The 23,553-nt window shown below is 40.8% G+C and overlaps 2 protein-coding genes across 2 annotated transcripts in view; both read right to left on the reverse strand.

The window, feature by feature from the left end:
• Window positions 1–3,180: 3,180 nt before the first annotated feature.
• On the reverse strand, window positions 3,181–5,817 carry ZNF281 (zinc finger protein 281; the record flags this gene model as incomplete). The annotated part of the gene is made up of 1 exon (XM_084266149.1): window positions 3,181–5,817. One exon carries the CDS (start codon window positions 5,815–5,817, stop codon window positions 3,181–3,183), a length of 2,637 nt encoding a protein of 878 aa, XP_084122275.1.
• A 264-nt stretch (window positions 5,818–6,081) lies between these two features.
• Window positions 6,082–23,553, reverse strand: part of KIF14 (kinesin family member 14) — a gene marked incomplete at both ends in the record, with an annotated part of 66,430 nt that continues 48,958 nt past the window's right edge. The window contains 3 exons of the mRNA XM_084266313.1: window positions 6,082–6,799; window positions 6,884–7,040; window positions 7,926–7,967. Of these exons, the coding sequence (XP_084122439.1) occupies window positions 6,082–6,799; window positions 6,884–7,040; window positions 7,926–7,967 (917 nt within the window). The remainder of the gene's footprint in view (window positions 6,800–6,883; window positions 7,041–7,925; window positions 7,968–23,553) is intronic.

The following is a 23,553-nucleotide window of genomic DNA, read 5'->3' on the forward strand; positions in this document are numbered from 1 at the left end:
CTAAATAAAGCTTTAGCCCCCATGGGTTACTACTGTTAACTACGTAGTAACTCCTTCTAGTACCTAGCTGGCAAAGGTACTGGCAAATTTCTGTGCATTTTATCTGATCCTTAACATTCATTATTAAAAAAAAAATACACTTGAACCCCATTTTAGATTAGGAAACGGTCTAGTTCTGTTCTATATAGAAACAGTTTTGAATGACTACTAGGCTGTGGAAAGTACAGCATTCCAGTAATTTCCCCCTCAGATTTCCTGAAACCATTCCTAGTAATGTTCTGACTATTAAGCATTTAGTGTATTTCGTATTTACTTTGGAAAGCTTTTGCCATTTGCTTTCCAGCATGCAAATAACTTTCTTCTTGTCCACGTCGCTGCCTTGATTCAAACTGCTGTCTTCTATCCTTCAGTATCCTACCCCCAGACCATTTGAAGACTTTCAGTGCTGCTACTCTCATGTTCAAATGCAAAGCTGAAGAAAAACAGAATAAGGAGTTCACAAACCATTTTCAATCTTCACATTACATAAAATGCTTTAAGTATTGTGCTGTAATACTCTTTTACCTGGGCTTTCCTTATAAAGCAGAAGCTAGATTGGGAAGAGGAAAAACAAAACAAAAAAAATCAGTGAACTTTCTAAAATCTTTACTTTTAACAAAACTGTATTATATATGTGTCATTCTGGTTTTCCAGCAATTACAGAAATGTCTTTGAAGTTAACAATATTATTTTTTTAAAAAATCATATAAAAAAAGGACACAATATAAAAGATGAGGTTGTACAAACATTTTAACTTAAGGAAATTTGTTAGCCTTTGCCTTGGAAGATAAAGGTATGAGATAGAGCCTTGATTTCTAGAATAGTGCATTCAGATTATCTAACCCAAAAAGAAACCGAAGGAAGAAAAGTTGAAAACATGCCAGTAAACCATATTGTTCCTTCTCAAAATTTAATCTCACAACATTTCCTTAATAGGTTCTCAAAAGTGTGACTGGATAATAGAAGTGATATCTTTATCATTTTGTGAATAATGGGTTTTATTAGCATTAAGTTAAAGCAAACAGCCAGAACAATACATATGCAACTTCTACTACACACAATATAAAGAATGTAAATTATAACCTCTGTAAAACAAAAAGAAAAGGTACTGAAAAAACCAACACAGTGGTTAATGGACTATTTCATCCCCGACAACAGGCTGGGTTTGTGTGTTTAGGGGGACTGTTGTTGTTTGCTTATTTAAACTGAAATAGGGTGAAATACATAATCAAGTATAAAGAAAAAGTTAATGGAGTTACATGGACTCTATGAGAACGAAGTCTAGGTTAGTCAGAAAAAAAGGAGATCACCTAGTGGAAGAGACTACAAGCGGGCTCAGGTTTCAATTTTTAGTGGTGAGGGACAACGGGAGAAATTACCCAGAACTTCTGTAACAATTCATTTAATAATACACCACTTTCATAAGTGTTTTACACTTGCACAATGTTAATAACTTTATTATACATGGAAGCCTGTAATAGGCTGATTACACAATAAGACTGCAAACAACCACCGGTACTTTCCCGACACCAGAAAAGTACGTAAGACTGAAACATCACCAAGAGTACATAAAAAACCATCAGCATAAACATCACCAAAATTACATTAAAAAACTAATCAAAAAATACATTTGCAAAAAAGTGGTTCAGAGCAGTGCCACTGCCTTTCAGCAGCTTGAATGGCCACCAGTATTTCTAGCAGGTTTCCGTGGCTCCACAGGCATTAATCAGGATTCACAAATAATAAATAATGTACCACAAAATATACATAAAGTAAGGCAATAATTCCAAAGAAAAGTTCTGTTGATATTAACAAGCCACTCAAGTTCTACTTTTGTAGTTGGTGTCATCACCAGAAGCCTTTGATGGAATTGCAGCCTTAGGCCCTACAAGCCTGCGATGAAGAACTGCTGCAAACCCCACAGATCCCAGAAGAGCTCCAGTGACACCACTGGTGCGCTGCTGGGCACGGGGGTCCACACCAGCTGATCCTGGTGCAGGAAAAGGGCCTGAGTATGTACAATTGGGAGTATATTATTTCTTACCGTACGTGGAAACCTTGATGTAACTCTAAAACATGTGGGTGTTCACCGTTCAGAATCTGATGTCACACGACATCAGAAAGTACACAAGATATGCACTTTCCGGAATGTAAATCTTTTAAAATGCTCACTAGAAAGTTGGGGTGAGCAAGTGAGTAGGAAAGAAAAGGCGTAAAATTAAGGGAGGGTAGAAAAACACCCAAGACCAAGTCTGGAGGAACGGGTAGCACAACAGAAGAGAGGGAACCTTACACACTAAAAGAAATGGGAAAAGGGGGCGAGCAAAAGACTGTTTTGAACCATGTAAAATAAACATTGTATCCCAAAAGCAGATCTGGATTGTGACTGTAGTTTCAAGTTGGGGTTCTAGTGACATGAACCAGACGCGCGCAGTTTGTTCTCACGGTTTCTGTCAACAGAATCTCTTTATGGAATTACAGTCTTACACAGGAGTTCTGGGGACATGACTGTTCATATTAAAGCTACCATTCTGGGCTCTTAGTACAGACCCGAGAATATTTGCTCCACCTGCCTGGAATGAGCATCACCTGGAAGAACAGGAGTACTTGAAAAACAACGAGATTTAGGTAGCAAAATTCTTTCAGATCAGCATAAGAGACAGCGATTTGAAATGTCATAGATCCCTTCCTCAAAAAGCTGAGATATATTTGTCACTATCCGTAAATTGGAAGTTCCAATACACTAGTGGTGCATAGAATTCCCATGTTTCGTTACACTTTCCTGAGAGTAAAGCAATTAGAATAAACTTTAGTCCTAGGAACAAAGTTAATTTTTTGCATTTTAAACTTTTGGGCTATTCCCTGACAATCTATATAATGTAAATTTGATTGCTAAACATTGTCACTTGAACAAAAGCACTATTTTAATCTATTGTTTTTTTTGATTAAAAACCATAATAAACAGATCTAAAAAAAAAAAAAAGTCACGCTAACAAAATAATCTAAATATGAAAAGTTGCATTGAAAGGGCATGTTACATTATTCTTAATAGGACCGTGTAGAAACATTCCAATGGCAGTGTTGTCAAAGTAAAACAAAATTACATTAAGAAGACCCCACAGCCCAGTCAGAGTCAGGACCTTACCTGTAACTCTGGCTGGTTGGGGTTTTTACTCGTGTACTACATGGCTCACTTACATCAGACATCATATTTGTATACCCTGAGAAATCTGACACTGAAGTCCTTACTCTATGGTCCACTTCTCCATTAGAGTTAGCGATAAAAGTCATTGGCACCCTGCTGCCCGACTTAAACTGAGAACCAAACGCTTGTGCAAAGTTCTCTATCTGGTAGGTTGCTCTAGGCTCTATGTCCTTCTGAGGGTCTATCTGGCTAGTTAACTCCTGAGACGGGATCTGAAAGCTCGTTGAGGATTCTAGGTTTTTCTGTTCCTTCTGGCCAGTCAGTTTTTGAGATGTCGACTGGTAGTTAGATGAAGTCTCTAAGTTTTTCTGCGGATCAATGAGATCATCCAGCTCTTGAGAAGGAGTCAACTGTTGATGCGTAGCCTCCAAAGCAGACAAATAAAAGCCTGGCTGAGATCCAAGCAACATCCCAAACGGAGGTTTTGGCAACGCAGTTGGCAATACTGAGGTAACGGATTGGCTGAAGCCACACTCAAGTGGAGATGTAGTGTATATCTGTTTGTCCTGAAACAGAGTGTGGTTATGGAGAGTTGAAGACAAGCTAACAAACTGGAAACTGGGTCCAAAAGCAAACCCAGTGCTATTGGTTGTTCTTTCAAAGGCTTGTTGGAGGTATTTGGAGTATTCTTGCAACATGCTTGCCTTATCGTTTGAAACGGTTTGAGAGTTAGGGCTCAAGTTTTCTTCCTGAACCATCTCTGAATGTTCTCCTGAGGTGTGCAAGTCCACACGCTGTTCAGTTATACTGAAAGGATCTTCTTTCTGGCCTTCTGATTTGTGAGAGTACTGGTCCAAAAGGCTCTGTAAGACTTCATCGGGAATCCCAGACTTGTCGTGGCAAGACTTTATTTCACTATTTAAAGATGCTGAATCAATAAGAGATAATGGAGCTTCATTATCCATAACACTAACACCTGCAGACTGGATGACGGACTGCTGGGAGGTCATGTGTCCGACATTAATTGAAAAGGCACTGTTACTGCTTGCAGTTTGCAAGTATCTTCTTTTCTTTGAAAACTGCATGGCATCATCGTAATTGCTACTTATTTGACCTGGTTTACCACCTGTACTTTGGAGAAGGCCAATAGTTTCTACACCAGTATTGGCGACTAGGCCTAGAGAGCTACTCTGTTTCCCAGACAGTGGTTTCTGCCCCAAGATATCTGGCAGTGGTGATACAAAATTAAGGTAGCTTTTGTCTGCCTGTTTTCTGCTTGTTTTTTTCAGGATCAATTTTGGCACCTTTTTCTGAAGCTCTTCTACGCCCGTGCCAACTAGACCACCACTGGAAGACACAATAGGAATATCAACTGCATAATTTGGCATGGCCACATTACTTGTAACTTGAGATTCAGTTACTTTGCTGCTACACTTACTTCCTTTGTTTTCAGAGGATATATTTTTTGTTTTACTTTTTCTCCTTGAGGAACTTGTATTTCCCTGAGACAAAGCAGCCAAGTTACCCATGTTACTTGATGATCCCGGCTCCATTCCAGCACCTGCTTTACCTATGGCTTCACCGCATGTTCTTCTGTGCTTCAACAGTCTATCAGTCCTGGAAAAATACTGCTGACAAGTGTCACATTTGTATGGCTTTTCTCCGCTGTGTGTCCTCTTGTGTCTTTCCATGTGGTACTTCTGGATGAACTTCATACTACACTGGTCGCACCCAAAAGGCTTCTCCCTACTGTGGATCTTCTCGTGCCTCTGGAGTAGGTACTTCTGGATGAAACCCATGCTGCACTGGCTGCACTGGAAAGGCCTCTCCCCCGTGTGAATGAGCACATGTCTGCGCAAGTGATAGGAGCTCCTGAAGGCAGCGCTGCAATGTTCGCAGACGTGAGGTTTCTGACTGGGGGACGCGATGGCACCTTCCCCATCTCCCACCAGGGGGGGTTTGGATGAAGCGCTGGGCTTCCGCTTGGCTTTGATTCCCTGAGTTTCTGGCTTTGGCCTCTTAGCCTTCTTGACCTGGGCATCGTGCTTTGGCTCACCCGAGCTCCCAGGGGCGCCCTCGCCTCTGCCACTCAGTAACAGGTCTCGGTGGGGATGCTGGTGCAGGTGGTGAAGAAGGCTAAGGTCCTGAATCACACTCTGGCCGGTTCCTTCCCCACTGCTGCCGCCCAGGCCGGACGGCCTCTCCTCCCCTGCTCCCCCGAAGAGCCCCCCGTAGTGGTGATGGTGCTGCGGCTGCTGCTCATCCTCCTCCTGCTCGCTGGGCTTCTCCTGTTTGATGCTCACTAGGGACTGCAAAAAGCCCCACGGGCTCCTCTGCGAGGAGGAGGGAGCGGAGGGGAAAGCCCCCACCGGCTCCTTCTTGAAAGTCATGTCCTGAGGGGGAGGAGGAGCCGGGGGATCGGCCGCCGCCGTGGAGGAAGCGGCGGCGGAGGCCGGAGGTAACACGCACTGCGGGGGGTGCTGGGCCGTCGGGGGGGGCGCGGCTGCCCGGGTGAAGCTGGTGACCGGGGGCAGGCGGTGGTTGAACATAACCATGCCGGGGGGGAAGGTGGGCTCCATCGCCGCCGCCCTCTTGCTGCCGCCACCGCCGAGGAAGCCGCTGCCGAGTTTCATCCCCCGGGAAGGCGGGCCGGAGAGGAGGCGCGGCCCAGAGGGGCTGCGGGACCCGCCGCCCGCCCGCCGGACACCGCTCGCTGCCTCGCTGGCGGGGCGCCCGCTCAGCGGCTGGCTCCCGCGGCGGCCCGGCAGCCGCCGCCCGGGCGCATCGCCGCCACCCCCACCCGCGCCGACGGGCGGCCCCCGGCCCGGGCTGCACTTACGGCTCCCGCCGCCGCCGCCTCCAGTTAAAAATAACGCCGCGTCCGCTCCACAATGGAATTAGCAGCCCCTGCGCCCCGCACTGCACATGCGCCGCGCGCGGCACGCTGGGTACGGCCGGGCCGGCCGGGCAGCCGGCGGGCGGGCAGGCAGCGCGCACGCGCCGTGAACCCCCGCCCGCCGCCGCCGCGGCGCTCGCATGGCGAGGGGGGGGGGGCGGTTCGGGGGGAGGCGGCAGGCGGCGGGGCCATGTTGGTGGGCGCCGCCGCAAAAGGCCCGGTGCTCGGGCAGCGCTCCGGAGCGCCCTCCGCCGCCTCCGCCCGGGAAGTCGCGGGGGCCCTGCCCCGTTCCCGCCGAGTGCCGTGCAACGCCGGGGCCCGTGCAGCGCCCAGCGCCGTCTGCGGGGGCGGAAGGAGGGCAGCGAACGCGCTCTTTAGGACGTGCCGCCGCGGCGCTAAGAATAGAGCGAGCGACATCCTTCCTGCCATCAAAGCGCGCGGCGGTTTCCACCAGCGCGGGGAGCCGGGCGGGAGCGCGCGGGGCGGGCAGCACGCGCCCGGCAGCTAACGGGACCGGGCGGGCGCCGCCCTCTGCCCCTGCGGGCGGGCTCAGCCCGTAGTTCAAAGCGCAGGTGCGCTGCTGCCGCCGCCGCCTCACCCAGCCGCGGGGCGCGCCACGCAGCGCGGCGGCCGCGCGCTCCGCCGAGGGCCCGCTCCTGCCGGAAGGTGCCGTGTCGGGAGGCTTTCGAGCCAAGGGCGCGGCGTGGCGGGCGCTACCTCTGCCGCGACACAATGGCGCGCGTCATGCCCCTCGGGCTAACGAAGCTGCGCCCAAAAGGGAGACGCTGCCCTTAAGGACGAACGTTTTACGCGGGTCCCTCGGGCCGCTGCTGCGCGGCCCCTGGGGAGCGGGGGGTACGGCCTGTGGCCGCCCCTGCCCCTCAGGCTGCAGCCCTCCGGCGCGGGAGCCTTCGGCCCGCTGCTGCAACAAAAGCCGCCCCACAACGCTGGTTATTTTAGCTGCACGGACGGAAATAATTCATCCTAATAACGGAAACGAGATAAAAGTTTACTTATTTTGAAATAAACGCTGCCTTTTTTTTTTGTGAAAGCCATCAGGAGACCTTCTCTCTCCTCCGTGTGTCTGACGGGGTCTGTCCCCGGGGCTGCTCACAAAACCAGGACAGAGTTCTGCCTCCTCTCTAGGATTGTATCTCTAGAGGGTTTTACTGCTGAGTTCCAAACCACATGTAAGTGTAAACTTCTGCTTAAAGAGGTAAACCTTAGTTACCATCAACATAATGGACCAAATGGAACAAGGAGAAGAAATTCCTGATGATTTTTATGCTTTAGCTATCAAAAATTCTACCCCTTCCCACAGTTCAGCCTGGACAGATGAAGCATTTCCCATAGGAATAACTGGTACAAAGCCTTGGGTCAGATTTTGAAATCTTAACACTCTGTAATTCACCTAAAAACCAGAACTGGAGACAGTTCCTGTACCCCACAAAATTTTGAGGTCAAGTAAATAAAACTTGTTCTCTTCAGAATTCTCATGGTTTCCTTTAAACAGCATGTAAACTAGCAGTTCATTTTTAAATGTAAATTAAAGGATGCAAGTTTAGGGCTGTTGGGTTTAGCTAAGTGTTAAAAGAAAGACCAGGAATTCAAAAAACTTAAAGCAGCAGTAAAATATTAGTCAGTGTCTATGAGAAATGAGTCTGTCCCTTTATTCAGGGTGTCTGTGTTTAATGGTAAGCTGGGATGCATATAAGCTAGTCCAAGCATGAAGGGCAGTAGGACACTCATATGGAAAGCCAACTTTGTCCCTCAGTTATCAAGATAAGAAACCTGTCATTTCTCTCATTCACTCTGTCAGCCTTGAGATACTCCAAGCAGACTTACCTCTGTGTTGTACACCCCATATATCAGGAAGATGAAGAGACCCTGTAAAATAAAATGGAGGGAAAAAGCTGTTAACTCTAATCATTTCAGCAGTAGAAATACCTGAAATAAACTTTCCTGGGAACAGACAAAAGAAGATACACTTCATCAAGGTCAATTTATTTTTCTATTTTTCAACATTATAAGCTGTACCTTGAGCATTTATTTGATAACGTGGGAGTGCATCACCTGCAGTGTTTGTGGTATTCAACTGTTTGGCAATGAAAAAACTTTGCACCAAAAGATCTAAAATGTTAATTAGAAAAAAAAAATGTATGAATGGTCTGCTGAAGAAAAATGCCAAATAAATGAGAAAGTGAAAACACTAAAGATGCTAAGGCAAATTGAGAAGGAGCAAACATCTCTATTTCTGGTATTTTTTTAGCTGAAATTAAGAAAACATTATTACCCAATTCTACACTAAAAGTGTATTCCTGAATGTGTGTGTGTGTATATATATATACACATACATACATATATGTATGTATAGACAAGTGTATACACCCCACTTTGTTTTAGAAATCTAACCAGGAAGAAAGTAAGAGATGTATGAGGACAGAAAAAAAAGAAATGATGCAAGTAAGCAAATAGCATACATGATTTATCAAAATGCTTTTAACAGCTTGCTTCAGATTGATCTGTTATTAGACAAAACAAGCTAAAAAACCCGAACCACTCTCACCAGTGGGTTTCTCTGAATGTTTCCACCTTATTGAAGGATCAAAGTTAATGGTGCAACATGTCACTGATTCTTGCAGTCTGCAGGCAGAATCCTGAAAAATACAGGTACATTATTAGGAAGAACAGAATAGCAAACATAAATAGAATGTAAAAGATAGTTTCCCAAGAAAATGCTTTTTTTAATTCAGATTTCTAAAAATGCTTGTAACCTATTTTTAAATCTATTTGTAAAATTATCCTATCATGTCATATTAATATTTAAATTGGCCACTTGAATATATCATGGAAAACACTTCTGAAAAGAAACTACATTTGACTAACAAAGAAACTACAACTTTTAAATCCAACATGCAAGTTACTTGAAGACAGCTGGATTAATTCTGGATTTGCTTGTCAGCAGTATCATTCTGTTATTAGGCTGGGAGTAGTAATAGAAATCATTCATATTTGCTATTCCATGGTTTATTCAGTACCAGTATAAAATCATGGGGAGAGAGAGTACATTTGGTTCATTTCTCTTGGGTTTGGGTTTTGTTTGTTGTGTGCTTCCCCCCCCCCCCCCCCCAAAAAATCCAATACTTCCTTTCAGTTATTTAAATATTACATCAATGATCTCAACAATAGGTAAAAATAGATTGAAAGAATAGACAGCTACATTTCTGAGTGTACCTTCACATGAAATATGCCACAATTATATCATGCTACAACCAGAACAGGCAACTCAGGTAAGAGTATTACTCACATGCAGAATTACTTGTAGAATAAAATCCCAGTTGTCTCCAAATATAGTGTTAGTGGCCCATTTCACAATATCATGCAAAATCTGCATTTACTCTGTTGGGAAAAAAATAAATCTGAAACTTTGTCTAAAGTTACATTGAAACAAAATTAGTTTTATCTGAGATAAAAGTAAATATTGAAGTTATAGGAAGATGTGCACATCATAATTGCATTGAACATAGGCAACTTGCAGTGATTAATCACATTGTTCCACATACAGTGTGTATTATAAGAAGCATCACAGGTATTTTCTAACAATGTTCTGCAAAAGCATTGTAAACAAAGTCCCTTTGTACAAAGGTTTTAGAGAATCATTGATTTTGATAGTACTGAAAGCTGTGAGTGATGGCTTTCAATGCTAGTGGGAACAATACAAACATAAATAGTGTAAACCACATAAATAAGCATTTAATTTATTAGTGTGATAAGGGATTGCATTTTAAAAAATCAGGGGATATGTAAAACATCCTCTTGTATTTCCTCCTATCTCCATTTCAAGTTCCCAGGACTTTAGGGTTTTTCCTCCCAGTTAAAAGGCTGGAATGGGTAGATACCCCATAATAGGCAGAGAATAAACAACTGTTAAGATCAAGGGAAGGAAGAAAAAAAACCCTAAACACAAAAACCCCACCCAAAAAACCAACAGCCCACCATTCTCAGGCTGCTCCCAGAAGACCAAGTAAAATCACACACCGCTTGTTATTCAGGTATTTTCATGAGGGAAAAGTCTTGCCAAAACTGTCAGTGCATACAACATTGCTACATTAAGAATGAAAACCCCACACATTCCATCCTTCCAACACACTGGAATGCTTCCTTTTTAACCTAACAAAGCATTTTTAATTGCTTCTCAGTCTCCTCTGAAAGCTTAGAATCTCTCCATCTCAGGTAGACAAACTAGTTCACTACTTGGATCTGGATAGACAGTAATACTACAGATAATTGAGAAACAAATTATTAAAGATTCCAGTTCTCAACTTGGCATGCCAAGGTTTTGGTTTTTCTGAGCTTGATATCACCTCATTTAAATATTTCTGTTAGAGATATGCAATGCTGTGGAGATTCCTGTCTCAATTCTTTTTCTAGACTTCTGGGAAACTTTTATGTCTTTTTTTACTGTTGTGGTGGTGGTTCCTTTTACATAAATAAACTATGCTAATGCAATCAACCCAACAAGGATTTTTCTTATTGCTTGCAGTACAATACAAGGTCTTGGCACCCACAACCAATAATGAGGTGTAATTTTCCACACAACACTGTCATCCACAGTTACCTGTACAGGATATTTGTGGTCTGGCTGAGATAAAAATAGAGGTAAAGATCCTCAGGTCATTTGAAATGTTAAAAATAATAGTGTCTTGCATAATTGATAGTTCAGTTTCTTCAGCACTTTAACTGGAAAGAAGTAAGAGTGTCCCCATTTCTCCAGTGAGCCGTGGTGTTACCTGCAGGATGGTTCTGTGAGCGGCTGGCTCAACCCTTCCATTGTCTGGGCTGGTCAGATGTTCTTTGGCTTCTGGGAATTAAGCATTGCTGGGATCAAGCCAGTGATTTTATCCCAAACCATGTATTGTATCTTGCTGGGATTAGAAAAGGAACAGAATAAATCCTTCATGGAGAAAGGATGTAGTTTTGCTTTGTGTTCCAGTGGCAGGTACGGACACCCAGAGGGACCGTAACCACATTATGCTACGTAGCATAAAGACAGAGTAAAGCCAGCTACACCTTGGAAAGGGTAAAGGTTTCTAGAGAGGAAAACTGGCTGTGTGCAAAGAGAACATGCAAGCAAACCTGTCATTTTTCAAGTCTCATCAAAAAGTATGGCATGTTCTTGGTAGATGCCAAGTAGAAGTTATAAAACCGTTGGCTGAGATAGAATCCTGCCTTCTGGAGACTGAGGAACAGAACTGCTGGGTGCTTAATTACAGTTCTATTCATCACTCTGTGCAGGGCGTAAATGGATCGCCCAGCTTTTAAATTTGGCAGGTCTTAACACAATTGTCCTTGCTATCTTGAATAAATCAGTCCATGGACAGCTCTAATCTTTGGCAAGTTGGTTGGGATCTGTTCCATTTTGGGAACTTATCAGAAGTTCATTCTGCTTTAGGGTAACAGAAACCTGAATGGCTGTTCTTTTATCAGAAGTTTTCTTTCCCTGATATTAACATTTGTCTCTCAATCTGTTACTGTTTGACATTTCCTAAAAGCTTTCTTTTATAGACAGCATATTTCATTCAAGTTTAAATAAAAGAATACAGTCATTTTTTGGTGTGGTGGAAAAACATCACACTGATACTTACTGTGAATTTCAGCAATTTTTAACTTACCCATTTTTAAGTATGTGGAATTAGTTCATCTTCTCCATAACCCTTAGATCTTTCTTTTCTCTGGCATAATGAAAAATGAATTTTTAATTTTTAATTACTAAAATGCATACTGGAATAATTCAAACGCTCAATTACATAAAACCATATTAGCAAAATATACATATAAACACTACATAGAAGAATTAAAATCAATTAAATAAGTTTTTAGTAAATTAATACCTAATAGGATTTTAAAACATGCCTGTAGTATGCATTACAAGAAACTTTCTGCTCTGTGGGAGACAGTAAATCATACACAGCTATACTGAATTAATACTGCTTATTTTTTCATAAATTAAAAAGATAGCTATTGCAGCAATGGAAACTACAGATTGCAAAGAGAACTGATTTCACTCACACAAACCATCTTCCTGTAATCCTAAAAGAATCAAAAATTGTCTTGGCAAGGACAGATCAGGGCTTTACTGCGTGTTTGAAATCCTGACCAGGGCTAGAAGCTATGAGCCTCAGGAAACTTGTGTCATACAACATCAGGGTTAATGCAAAGGATACCAAATTCCAAAATTAAAGGATTTTTCCACCAGAGATGAAAAAGTCAGAAATCTTTATTTCAGCAGTTAACAAGTTTGACGTTTGAAAACAGTACTGTTGGGAAATCTTGAAGTCACTGTCCCACAGGCAACTACTTCAGCTCTTCTAAATTGAATTAGTACTTGCAAATGAGGCAAAGAGGAGGTGACAACATGACTTGGATTCCCATTTCCCCACCCCCTGCCCTCCCAGTAACTTCTACTTTTTATAGAGCCATGGAGCAGAAGTTTTGTAAGGCTACCAGATTAACGTTAACCACAGCAAAGACCCTGGAGTACATCAGGAACCTACCCTGTAAAAGATTCTGTGGTGTGGCCTTGCAGATTAATTCCTCTCTGCCTCAGTTGCACCTGGAACCAGATTATACTTCCTTAGGTCAGAGGCACATTAGAGTTACCTCCATTAATGCCAGATGAAGTGGAGATGAGCCCCTAGAGTATCAGTCTGGGTTCCACACCAAGAACCTCTGCAAGAAACTAAGTACACAAACAGTTTTTCAGGCTGTATGCATTGCCTCAAAGACAAATCCATCCCATAATGAAAACAGTATCAACAAATAACCTGAAACACAAAGTCTGTCTTTTACCCATAAAAATTCTGATGATTCAAAAACCGACAAGTTCTGAAACTCTGCTTCAACAGCTTTTAAAGGAAGGAGCAGCAACAGTTTTTAAAAATCTGATTTTAGCCAGATAAAGGGCCTATTGTCATAATTCTTAGAGCTTAACAACAAAACCCCTGCCTTGCTTCCCAGGGATGCTAAAGCACCTTTACTTCTCAGAAAGACATGCTGCTAAGGAGCCACACAGGAAATTCTAGATTAAAGGATATATAGTATTTGTAGTAGAATAACAGGATCTTATATATCAAAACAGCAGGTTAGATTCTCCACAAACTTAGCAATTAAGCATTCTGTGTTGCCCAACTTAAGCCTGTCCTGAGGTTTGTTTTAGATAAAGTCAGCAATAACCTCTCCTCACAAAGGTATGTTTAGAATGATAGGAAATTTTCATGTGGAAAAAAAAAAAGATTGAAAGTGACTCAGAGATGTCACCTGTCCAGCTCCCTGCCTCAGTGAGGAGAGGCTGCCTGGATGTCAGAATAAGCTGTCGTATGGCCGATACAGCAAATTTCTGACGTGCCTTCAATATGTCACCTGACAGGATTTTTAACCACCTTACCAAGATCCTATTGGGGCACCTAGATAAGCACGTGTTGTTCTACTTTTTGAGGTGATCAGCATCCTTTTTTTCCCCACCTGTTTTTTAGGAGGCACACTTGACCTTTGGAGTAAGTCTATAAGCATTACAGCCAGATTTTCTGCTTCTGTTTCTTCTTCTCAGAGTTATAATTTAAAAATCAAGATACTCTCATGTAGCACACAAAGCCAAGACAAGGTCTTTTTCTTTACTCAAATTAATTCATTACAATAAGCATACCATCATGATACCCATCAGTAATCTAAAGATACATGCAGCTCCAGTCCCAGAGATAAAGACAGTCACACTTTCCTATCCATTTTTTTCAGTAGCCTGTTGTTTACACACGTACACAAAGCAGTTGGGAAGAAATTAACACGTACTCAGCTTGGTCTCATTATGCCACTGTGTGATTTCACCTCTCTACAAAAAAGTCTCCCTGTACAACACTGCACTTTGAACACTGGCTGTTGGGAATGAACTGCAGATTTCATCCTACCTGCTTACTTTCCCCAGTTTAGAACTTCTTTCAACTGCCAGCTATTTCTCAAACTTCTCTTCAGCTCTGGGATGACCTTCTCGTTATTAAACCACACTCATTTTATAAAATCTTCTCCCAAGCACTTGTACTGAGCTGGGAAACATACAGGGGAGTGTGTTATATTTCACCCAAATAATCCATGCTCTTTAAAACAATAATATACCTGTTACAATTTTTGTGTTGAAAAAAATCTGCATTACATTTGCACTCCAAGGTTTGGTCTACTCCACCCAAAACAAATTAATACACACACAGACAGGCACAAAGCCTGTTTGTACCGTGTTACATGGTACAGAACCAATGTTGAGTCACACGGCATTGAGCTAAATTCCATATTCCTTCCATTTACCAGCATCTCACAGCACAGTAAGCCAATTTAGTCTAGACCATCTGCAGGCATTACAATATTGTTAAACATGAATAGAGGGAAGAAAAATCCATCTCTTAAGAAATGAGCCATTTAGAATTTCAATGAGGCAGATTGTCATATAAGATCATTGTAAGATCTCCATAAGAAAGCTAGAATACAGTGCAAGTGTAATCCTGGAATGACTGTCATTTACAAGTTTACATTTTCCAGTATTCCTCCACCTTATATACAGAAGCAAGTACCTGTGTTGCAAAAGATGCCAAGGTTTGAAGTTCCCAGGTATTGCCCTCCTTTCAGCTATACAGTGTTTAAAGCCTAAGGTTACAGCTTCTCTGAATCCATGGACCTCAGAAAAACTTCAGGGAACTATAATGAATGCAGTATCTGCTTTTCTAAATTTCTTCTTGCACTCCTTAGAAATAATAGGCAGAGCCCTATAAACCTATAGCCAATGGCTAAAATACCACCTGAGTCATTCCCATTCAACCCAACAGGATCTGTTCCACAGATTTGAAACCATTTAGATCAGCTGCTGAAGCTCTACTCTAGGCATTCTTTCTTTTGCTATGACAAAACCCATATAATAATAGCTATTTCTGAATAATGAATGAATGTTTGGGGTTTTGGGGTTTTTGTTTTAAAACCTCTACCTCTGGACAGAATCTATGTAGCTTAAAGTATTCTGTTAAAATACATATATATATATTCACACATTCTAGAGGGTTATTCATCTTAGATTTCATTACTAGCAAAAAACCCCCAAAAAACAACCCAAAAAACCCCTCCACCAAACAAACAAAGCTTAATTTAGAAAGCTTTCTATCTAAATTCTCTCTGGTCAGATCAATTCATGATAGCTTTATTTCCCATAGAACTAATCTTATTACATGACTCAACAGTTCTGCCACAATGCTCTCCCCCATTTTCCACATCAGATCAATGCTGTTTGGATTATCTGTGGAGATACACTGTAAAAGAAAACTGGTATTTGAGCCCTTATTCCAAATAGATTTTTTTCCCCAGTTACTTCAGGTTCCTGACACTGCAGTAGCCCATTTGGGAGTTTTGCCTGAGTAAAGAGAAGGCTATAGGTACAAAGAAAAGCACAGTTATTGGTACAAACTCCTTGAATGATTAGAAAAGGGCATAAAGACAAGACAGCGCTAAGTGCTGCCTGTAGCTCCTCCAGTGACAGGTCAATGGATCCTTTGCTTAGATAACATTCCCCTTTCAGTATGAGAGGGAGACCACTGTAGCTGTGGCCTTTCAGATATTCCTCCACCAACAACAGGGCAACAGTAATAACTGCCTTAAAAACAGCTATAAAACATGTCCACAAAAATTCTCGTTGTAAAAAAATTATTGAAATGCTACTTCTTACCAGATATCCCACATTTCTGCTGGTTCTGAATCTCCCTAAGAGGTCATAACCACTTGGGTCCAGATTTGCAGAAGTCCTCAGAGATCTCAGCTGTACAGATTTCAAAATAAATGTCAAAATTAGTTAGACTATTAACTACTGCTGCAGATCTGAGAAATCTTTGGGGCCCGTAATAATACACTACTATATTCAAAACCATTTATTAGCTTATGGATACTATGGCTGTGGATCTGAATCACTCTGCAGAATGAGCAACTACACTGAAATAGGGTTGGTTGGGTTTTTTTATCCCTGCCCCATTTTCCGTCTTTTAACACTTGTTTGCAAGATGGGGTCTGGCCTTCATAATAAAGTGAAAAAAAATTTACAAATACTAGCTTTTTAATTTTCAATTCATGTTTTCAAATGGATAATAATTCATAGAAAAAGTAGAAAAAGCCAAATGCTTCCAAAACAAAGACTCATGTGTCAAATATACACTACATTGTTCTGAGAGGGAAACATAGAAATTCATTCTAAGTCTAAAAGTTAACGTGAAAATAGTTTCCAAAGGTCATGCTTACATTGTCTTGATTATTCCCCAGCAAATATGTTCAGTTTACAATTTCAGTTCTTTCATGAGCCAGCACTGCCACATGATTGTAAAAGCCACGGTGGGTTCTGGCTGCTTATGCATAATCAAGCTATCTCAACTATTTAGATTTATACTGCATGTTGGGTTCCAAACATGCCTTTGAAATTTTGCTTTCAATCATGTGTTGTTGCAGTTAGAATAAAGATCACTGTGCTTACGTGCTTTGAAGGACTCTTCACAGCTTTTCTGCATACTATGCACCGGAGCCTTAAATGACTCGGTTGATGATGGTAGTTGACCTTTAGAAAAAACCTGAGGAACACTAAATATAAAACAGTGACTTGGCTCTAATTAATAAAAAGAGCTTGCAGCACTTTACCTTACAGAAACCCCCCACGTAATTGTAGGGCTGTGTAAATAATTGATTTTTCAATCACTGTTTGAAAATAAACACAGAAATTAATTGCTACTTCAGGATTGACTGGAAAGCACGTATGTTCTTAGTTTTCATGGCAAAATACAAACATTTAATTGGGGGGAGGTAAGAAACAGTGAAATTGCATTTGGCTTCTTTTTGGACTTTTTTAAGACCTTACAAAAGTATGTTTTAACGCAGTGCACTTTAAAGAGGTGAGCATATTAAAACAAATTATACCTCAAAGCAACCCACATTTTCAAGGCTCTGAGAAAGCTAGTCTGAAAATTTGATGCAAGTTCATTCATAACATCTGTTGAACTGTTTCATTTCTAGCCAGCACTAAACAATTTGTATTTCAGGTAAGCAAACATCAGGTGGTAAGGGAAAAAAAAAGTCTATTTCCCTTTTAGTTTGCAAACATGATGAAGTGCTCTCACAACATGGTTTATGAAAAGCTGTAGTTTAAGTTTTGCATTCCAAAGAATCATCTCATTTTGCTTTGCATCACCTCTTTCGGATCTTATTGACCACCTAGTAACTAGCATGGAAGACATGTTCCAGCCATGCCACTCTCCTCACAGTATCATCCTCTAAGTTACAGGTGGTTAGCAAGAGGGGGAAAGCAGCCACTCCAGATGAGATAAGCAACATGGAGAAAACATTAACAGAAAGTCTGTGAGGAAAGGTAAGGAGGACAAGCAGACAGGAGAGTTTCAGACAAGAGGAGCAGAGAAGTGCAAGGTGGGAGACTGTATCAGGCTGCTCAGACAGGTGAGATAAAAGGAGATTAGAACAGATGGGCTAGATGTCAGAAATTTAGACCCAAACCTAACCAGCAGAATAATTCTTAAAAGAAAACTCTGATAAAACCCCAATGGCCCGACAGCTTTCAAGATTCAATATAGGCTGTGAATAGGAAATCTGCACAAGGAAGGTATTAATTGAACGCGTGTGGTATTAAATCCTCCTTTCACGTTAGAGCTTAGTGTCTGCAGCTCAGTCCATTGTTAATCTAACCAGAAAATGCCCTTAAACAGCACAATGACAGAATATCACACAATGTAAAACCCAATTCGCCTCCGCGCAGTGTGATTTAAATCACATCTTCGCTGACCACTCGAGGAAGCACCGAAAGTGGCTGTAGCCAGAGAGCAATTGGAAAGCAGAAAAGATGATAGAAATGAATGTTTTTCAACTAGTGCCTGTCTTTTACTATTTTTTTTTCTTTAACATATTACCAATCATCTTATGTCTAACGATTCAGTAGCCATTTTCACATGGCTGTGCACGGCACAACTGCCAATTTACTTGAGCTAACTACAAGGGCAGACCATAGAGATTCAGGTTCCTTTTGAAAAACTCTTATATCAAAGGGTCAATCAATATGTAAATAGACTCAAAGAGTTTATTATGACATGAAAAAATTACACAGTATTTTTAGGGAAAACAATGCTCACAAGGTCTTCTAATAGCTAAGCAGGGGGGTTGTTTTGGTTTGGGTCTTCTTGGGTTTGGTCTTGTTTTTTACCTTACTCAGGAAAAGTCACATCAACAGCATTCCTTTAACATCAGATTTAATACTTGGAAATACCTGGTTAGTCTCGAGAAGCTGCAAAGGTAAGCAGCACAATGCTGAATGGGAGAGATTTCCTATTCTAATCTGCATAATTGCAGAGCAGATTTTACATTTTCCTTCCAAGAATGATTTTTCACCATGAAAGGGTAGACTGCATGAAATTTTAAAGAGACAAAGTCTAATAGCAATAAGCTATGCCAGGGTGTGCATAACTAGACTTGGTGGCAAGCCTTTCAAGTGATTGAAGGCACTTGGTCTTCAGCCTGTTCCTTTGCAGTGTACCGAGGACACGCACCAATAGCCTACAAACATACATCTTTGTGTGGCTTATTACTACTACATATTAATCAACATGGCAGCCTGACATTGGTTACTAGTCATTCCCCTAAGCTGGAAAGCACTGAAAAAGAAACACAGATTTTATCTGCAATTAAAAGACTGCAGTGGCTTTAGGATCTTGGGAGAACCTCAGCTTTCAGCCCAAAGAGGCAACACGTTGAACACTGCCATCAGCATTGCAGTTGGCTAACGCACGCAACTTCAGGTGCAGTACCGTGATTCCGTACTAAAAGCTGATCTCAGACAGAAAACTGGAGGGAGTCTCTCCTACAGCAGACCTGGAAAAGCACAATAAAGAAAAAAAATTATTCTTATCACAAATATGTTGAGATCTCAGTGCCTGAAGAGCACTGGATGGAGTCTACTACCTTTACCAGCTGCATTGACTTTCTCGGTTTACAAAGCAGAGTAGTCCTAACAACAGAAGGGGCTGAAATTAAGAGCCCATAATTCTTAGTTTGCATAAACTCATTCATCACCATGTGCAAATTCCTCCATGCAGTGCGTTTTGCCTGAGTCATCTTCATATTTTTGGAAGCATTCTCCAGTATAGCTTGTAATAGACTGGTGCATTACCTCACACAGGTATGCACACTATGCAGTGCTAATTGCATTCATCACATGAAACATTTTCCTTGGCTGATGGACTGACTTACACAGTTACTCTGTTAAAAAATAATTTGATTTTTAGCTCATTATGGAACACGGGTAAGAGCTGCAGTGTATCTGTTCTGCAACTCCAGGGTTCCTATAGAATCCTGCGTGATTTGTTTATGATGTGGTGATGATTGACTGTCAGTTACTAATAAATGGTAAATAAAAAAGTAACCTGTGATATTAAAGTACTACATTAGCTACATTGTGATTAAATTACAGTAACACCACCAGCTATAAACCTTTATAGAATCTCCTCAGCCATGCAGTAATTCTCCTAACTATACTATTATGTAGAGCACAAATATTTCTTTGTAAGTCCGAAGCAATACATCAGGGAAGCATTTACTGCTAAAGCTAGATTGAGAGTAAATGCATCTTGGGTTGCTATGAATAAAGCTCTAGCTTCTCATTACTTTATGACAAGACACAGAAATTCACTTTACTTTTCATTTAAGCTTTTCTGCTCCAGTTTATAGATGTATGCCTTCACGCTTTTATTCCCTTCTCGCTTCAGCCGTACGTAATAAATGATTATAAATTTTCACATTTGACCACCTCTCTGCTAGTCTCATGCTTAATGCACAAAGTTAGGAAGCTGCAGGTAAAAATTTCACAAACACTTTTATTTATGATGTTGTCCTTGGTAACGGAAATTTCAATGTACTGAAATGAAAAGTATGATTAAAGGGATACGACGTCCTGACAAGGATAGTGGAGGGCAGCCTTCTATTTCCCACTGAAAATATATAATACTTTTTTGACATCAATTTCATAGAGAATAGACATGGGCTAGTCATGAAAAAAAGACACAAACATGTTTCTAACTTCAGTGTTGTTGTGCTGTCTTAAATGAAACTTATTCCAGAAATATTTTGTCCAAGTTACACAGCTTTCAAGTTAAAGTCAGGCACACAGCTAATTTTCTATTTAAAAAAAAAGATAACTGCACAGTAAAAACTTTTTACTGATAATTTTCTGCAAAATTTAAGAAATAAAACATATGCCTCCTACTGTTAAGAGAGATATTCTTTTCTCATTTCCTCTTGTCCCTTTTCCTATCATTTTACCACTACAATAGGATTTATTGTTTGGAACTTTTGTCTGGTTTGGTTCTGAAGTCATTTTAGCTAACTCATATTGTCCTATGAAGCTGAAAAGTTGTGACATTTTAGATGTAGTACCCTCATAAACACTGGTTTATTTTTGATTAAACCCATTACGTCTTCTCTTTGAAAAAATCAATTAAAATTAAAAATTCCATACAGCATTAAGAGCATTGATTCTATTTACAGGCAGAGGAATTAAAATAACATTATCTTACCAAAATTTATGTGTGTTACAAAAATAAATTAATCACGTCTCAAAATTGGATACCACCTTCTTCATCACTTTTAAAAGATAAATCACTTTATTATATCTTTCTTACAGACAGCACATACCTGTGGCAGGTGATATAACCAATTAAAAAAATTTATAACCCTAAATTAACTTTAAAAAAAATAAAAATCAAACACCTGCTGGAGTTTACCATCCAGACAAATTTTCTCTCCAGTTTTCAATAGCATAGATATCAATGTAAAGCATCCCTTTGAAATTTCATGTTTATGAAAACACCACTTGAACGATCACATTCCAGAGAATTAAATTCTGTTTAAATCTATTTTAAAAGGATTCAAGAAAATAAACATTTTTCTACATTTAGGCTTTTGAGAAAAAACACAGACAAACCAACCTATGTAGAAGAGTCCAAGAGTTCTGTACATGAAACACTGAACTTTTCACCCCTAAATGACCATTTCAAATCCTGCTTGGATTGGTACAGACTAAAACTTGCTTTCATGCATGGATGTTCAGCAATATACAGAGCTTTTCTTTTTGGTTTACATTCAGAGTGAGATGTGTCTGTGTATAATTCATCGTGAATGTATTTTGTAACTAGCATTAACTGGCATAATTAGAGAAATAGCAACCACCAAACTATTACTCTAATTCTGCCAATTTTAAAGCTACCTACCTTGGCCAGGCAACTCCAGTTAACACCTTTTAAAATATTAATTATTTAAAGAACAAAACGATACATAACATCATACTGGTATTACAAAGTTATGCTTATTAAACTCTTGAGGCATTGTTTCCCAAACAAGGGTTGAAAATTTACTAATTGCTTTTTTACAAATGGATAAGCAATGTGGTCTGTTGCAGATACCCAGGCTTCACACTAAGCCCCAACCCTCCCAGGTACAGGCTTAGAATGCGTTTCAGTCCGTACTAGGAACAGCATCGTCACTAGCAGGAGCTGCAAATATTTTGTGACAGATTCCATTTGTTGGCTTGCTATCACAGAACCCTGAAAAACACATTATGTCTCATGCCAGTTATTAAAAAAAACCCCACAAATTATAATGAAAAAAAAAATTACTGGCAATTACAATTTGAATGTCTATCTCAATCCATTTCAGATTTGCTGTTACTCTGAAGTTTTACAGCATCTTTATTTCTTCCCCTCGTACCTTACCCCACAATCAGAAGCTACTGTGGTCGTTTCAATTATTCCTTCTGTCATCATTGCTATTATAAACCCAGCAATCTGCATAGCTGAGCACTCTGCACAGCATCCTTACTGACGCACACACTTTTCTAAATGCATTTTAATATTTGCAGTTTGAAACCTGACAAAAAAAACCCCAACAACCTACACCCTTAAAGCAGCCATGTGGGATCAATTATGTGAAACACAGCATACAGGTTAGAAGAGCTCACACTTTCTTTTTAACTTACTAATGTCTCTGACCCCCCTGTACAAAAGCACTTTAATCAACATTTATATATTACTCTTTTTTTTTTTTTGCTTTACCATTTAACAGGCTGTAAAAAGTGTTTAGCAATCAATTACACACATCAAGTTGATATGCTGCAGGACTGAGGGTCATTTAAGATTACAGCTACATCTGAAAGAGTTTGGGAAAGCCACATGGGGAGCAAACTAGCTTTTCCTTTTAAACTTGCAAGTAAAAGGCCAGCTTAATTAAATTCAATACAGAGGTCTCCTCAACCTTTCTGAAGCTCATGGTAAAAGCACCAAGAACTGTTCTTTTGGGGCTCAAGAGCATTTGCTTTATGTCTTCAGGCTTCAGCTGTGCATACACACAGCACCAATAAGGAACATCACAATCAAGTGATCATATTAGATAAATTTGATTCTGATCGCATGGCCTAATCCAGCACTGGAACAATAACCTAAATCTGGACCTGGCTACTGATGTCTGGTATGAGATATGGGTCAGTGAACATAAGTGCTCTATTTGTAATCATAAAAAGAGAGATAATGCATAGGATGCTAAACTATTGCTTTGCCTCCCCTTCATCTTATGGGGAAATTGATGGTCCATATTCTCCAGAAGGATAGGGAAAGGATGTAGCTGATTAGGAATCAGGGGTTTGCCCTGTCTATGCATCTTTTTAAAAGATGTCTTTCCTCCTCTTCAGTATTTTCAGAATATGAGTAATAAGAGTAGAGTCGCCCCTGTTCAACTAAGGTATTGCTTTTAGGGGAGGGAGGTCTGCTTCGTTACTTCATTAAGCAGAAAAACCACCCAACCCCTTCCCAGTTCCTCGGCACCCCAGGATGGTTTCTCAGGTAGCTCCACCTACTCGTAGGGTTCGTACACAGGCCACCTTTTTAGCTTTTGTAGAATCTTCAGCGTGTCCCATTCCTTGCAGGTGCTCTTTACCAGTCACCTACTGAGCAAGTGGGTAGAATTACAGCTTTGTAGCGCTCTCTGCCACTGGCTCCAACAAGGAGCAGGAAGCCTTATTTTACAAGGGGGGTCCTTCTGCTACTATGAATCGCAGAGAATGCAACTAGGCCAATCACACTGTTCAGCACCTTCTTGCTAACCCACTGTGCCAAGATCAAAAAAAGAACAACCAAACAAAACCCAGGCCAGGTCACTGGCATCCTTCCTTTCAGAGAAGCGCTTACTCCCAGGACAAGTCAACAGTTAGACTGGAAAAAGAATTTAGAGGTTTGACTTCTTTTTTACTGCAGTTTTCAAACTACACAACCAGAATTAACTGTCAATAAAGGGAGGTGCATAGTGGATTTATGAGACACAATAAACATTTGAAGCACATCCCACATCTTCACAGTGCCTC

Source organism: Gallinula chloropus (assembly GCF_964237585.1).
Source record: "Gallinula chloropus genome assembly, chromosome: 6".
In the NCBI taxonomy this organism is placed as follows: Eukaryota; Metazoa; Chordata; class Aves; order Gruiformes; family Rallidae; genus Gallinula; species Gallinula chloropus.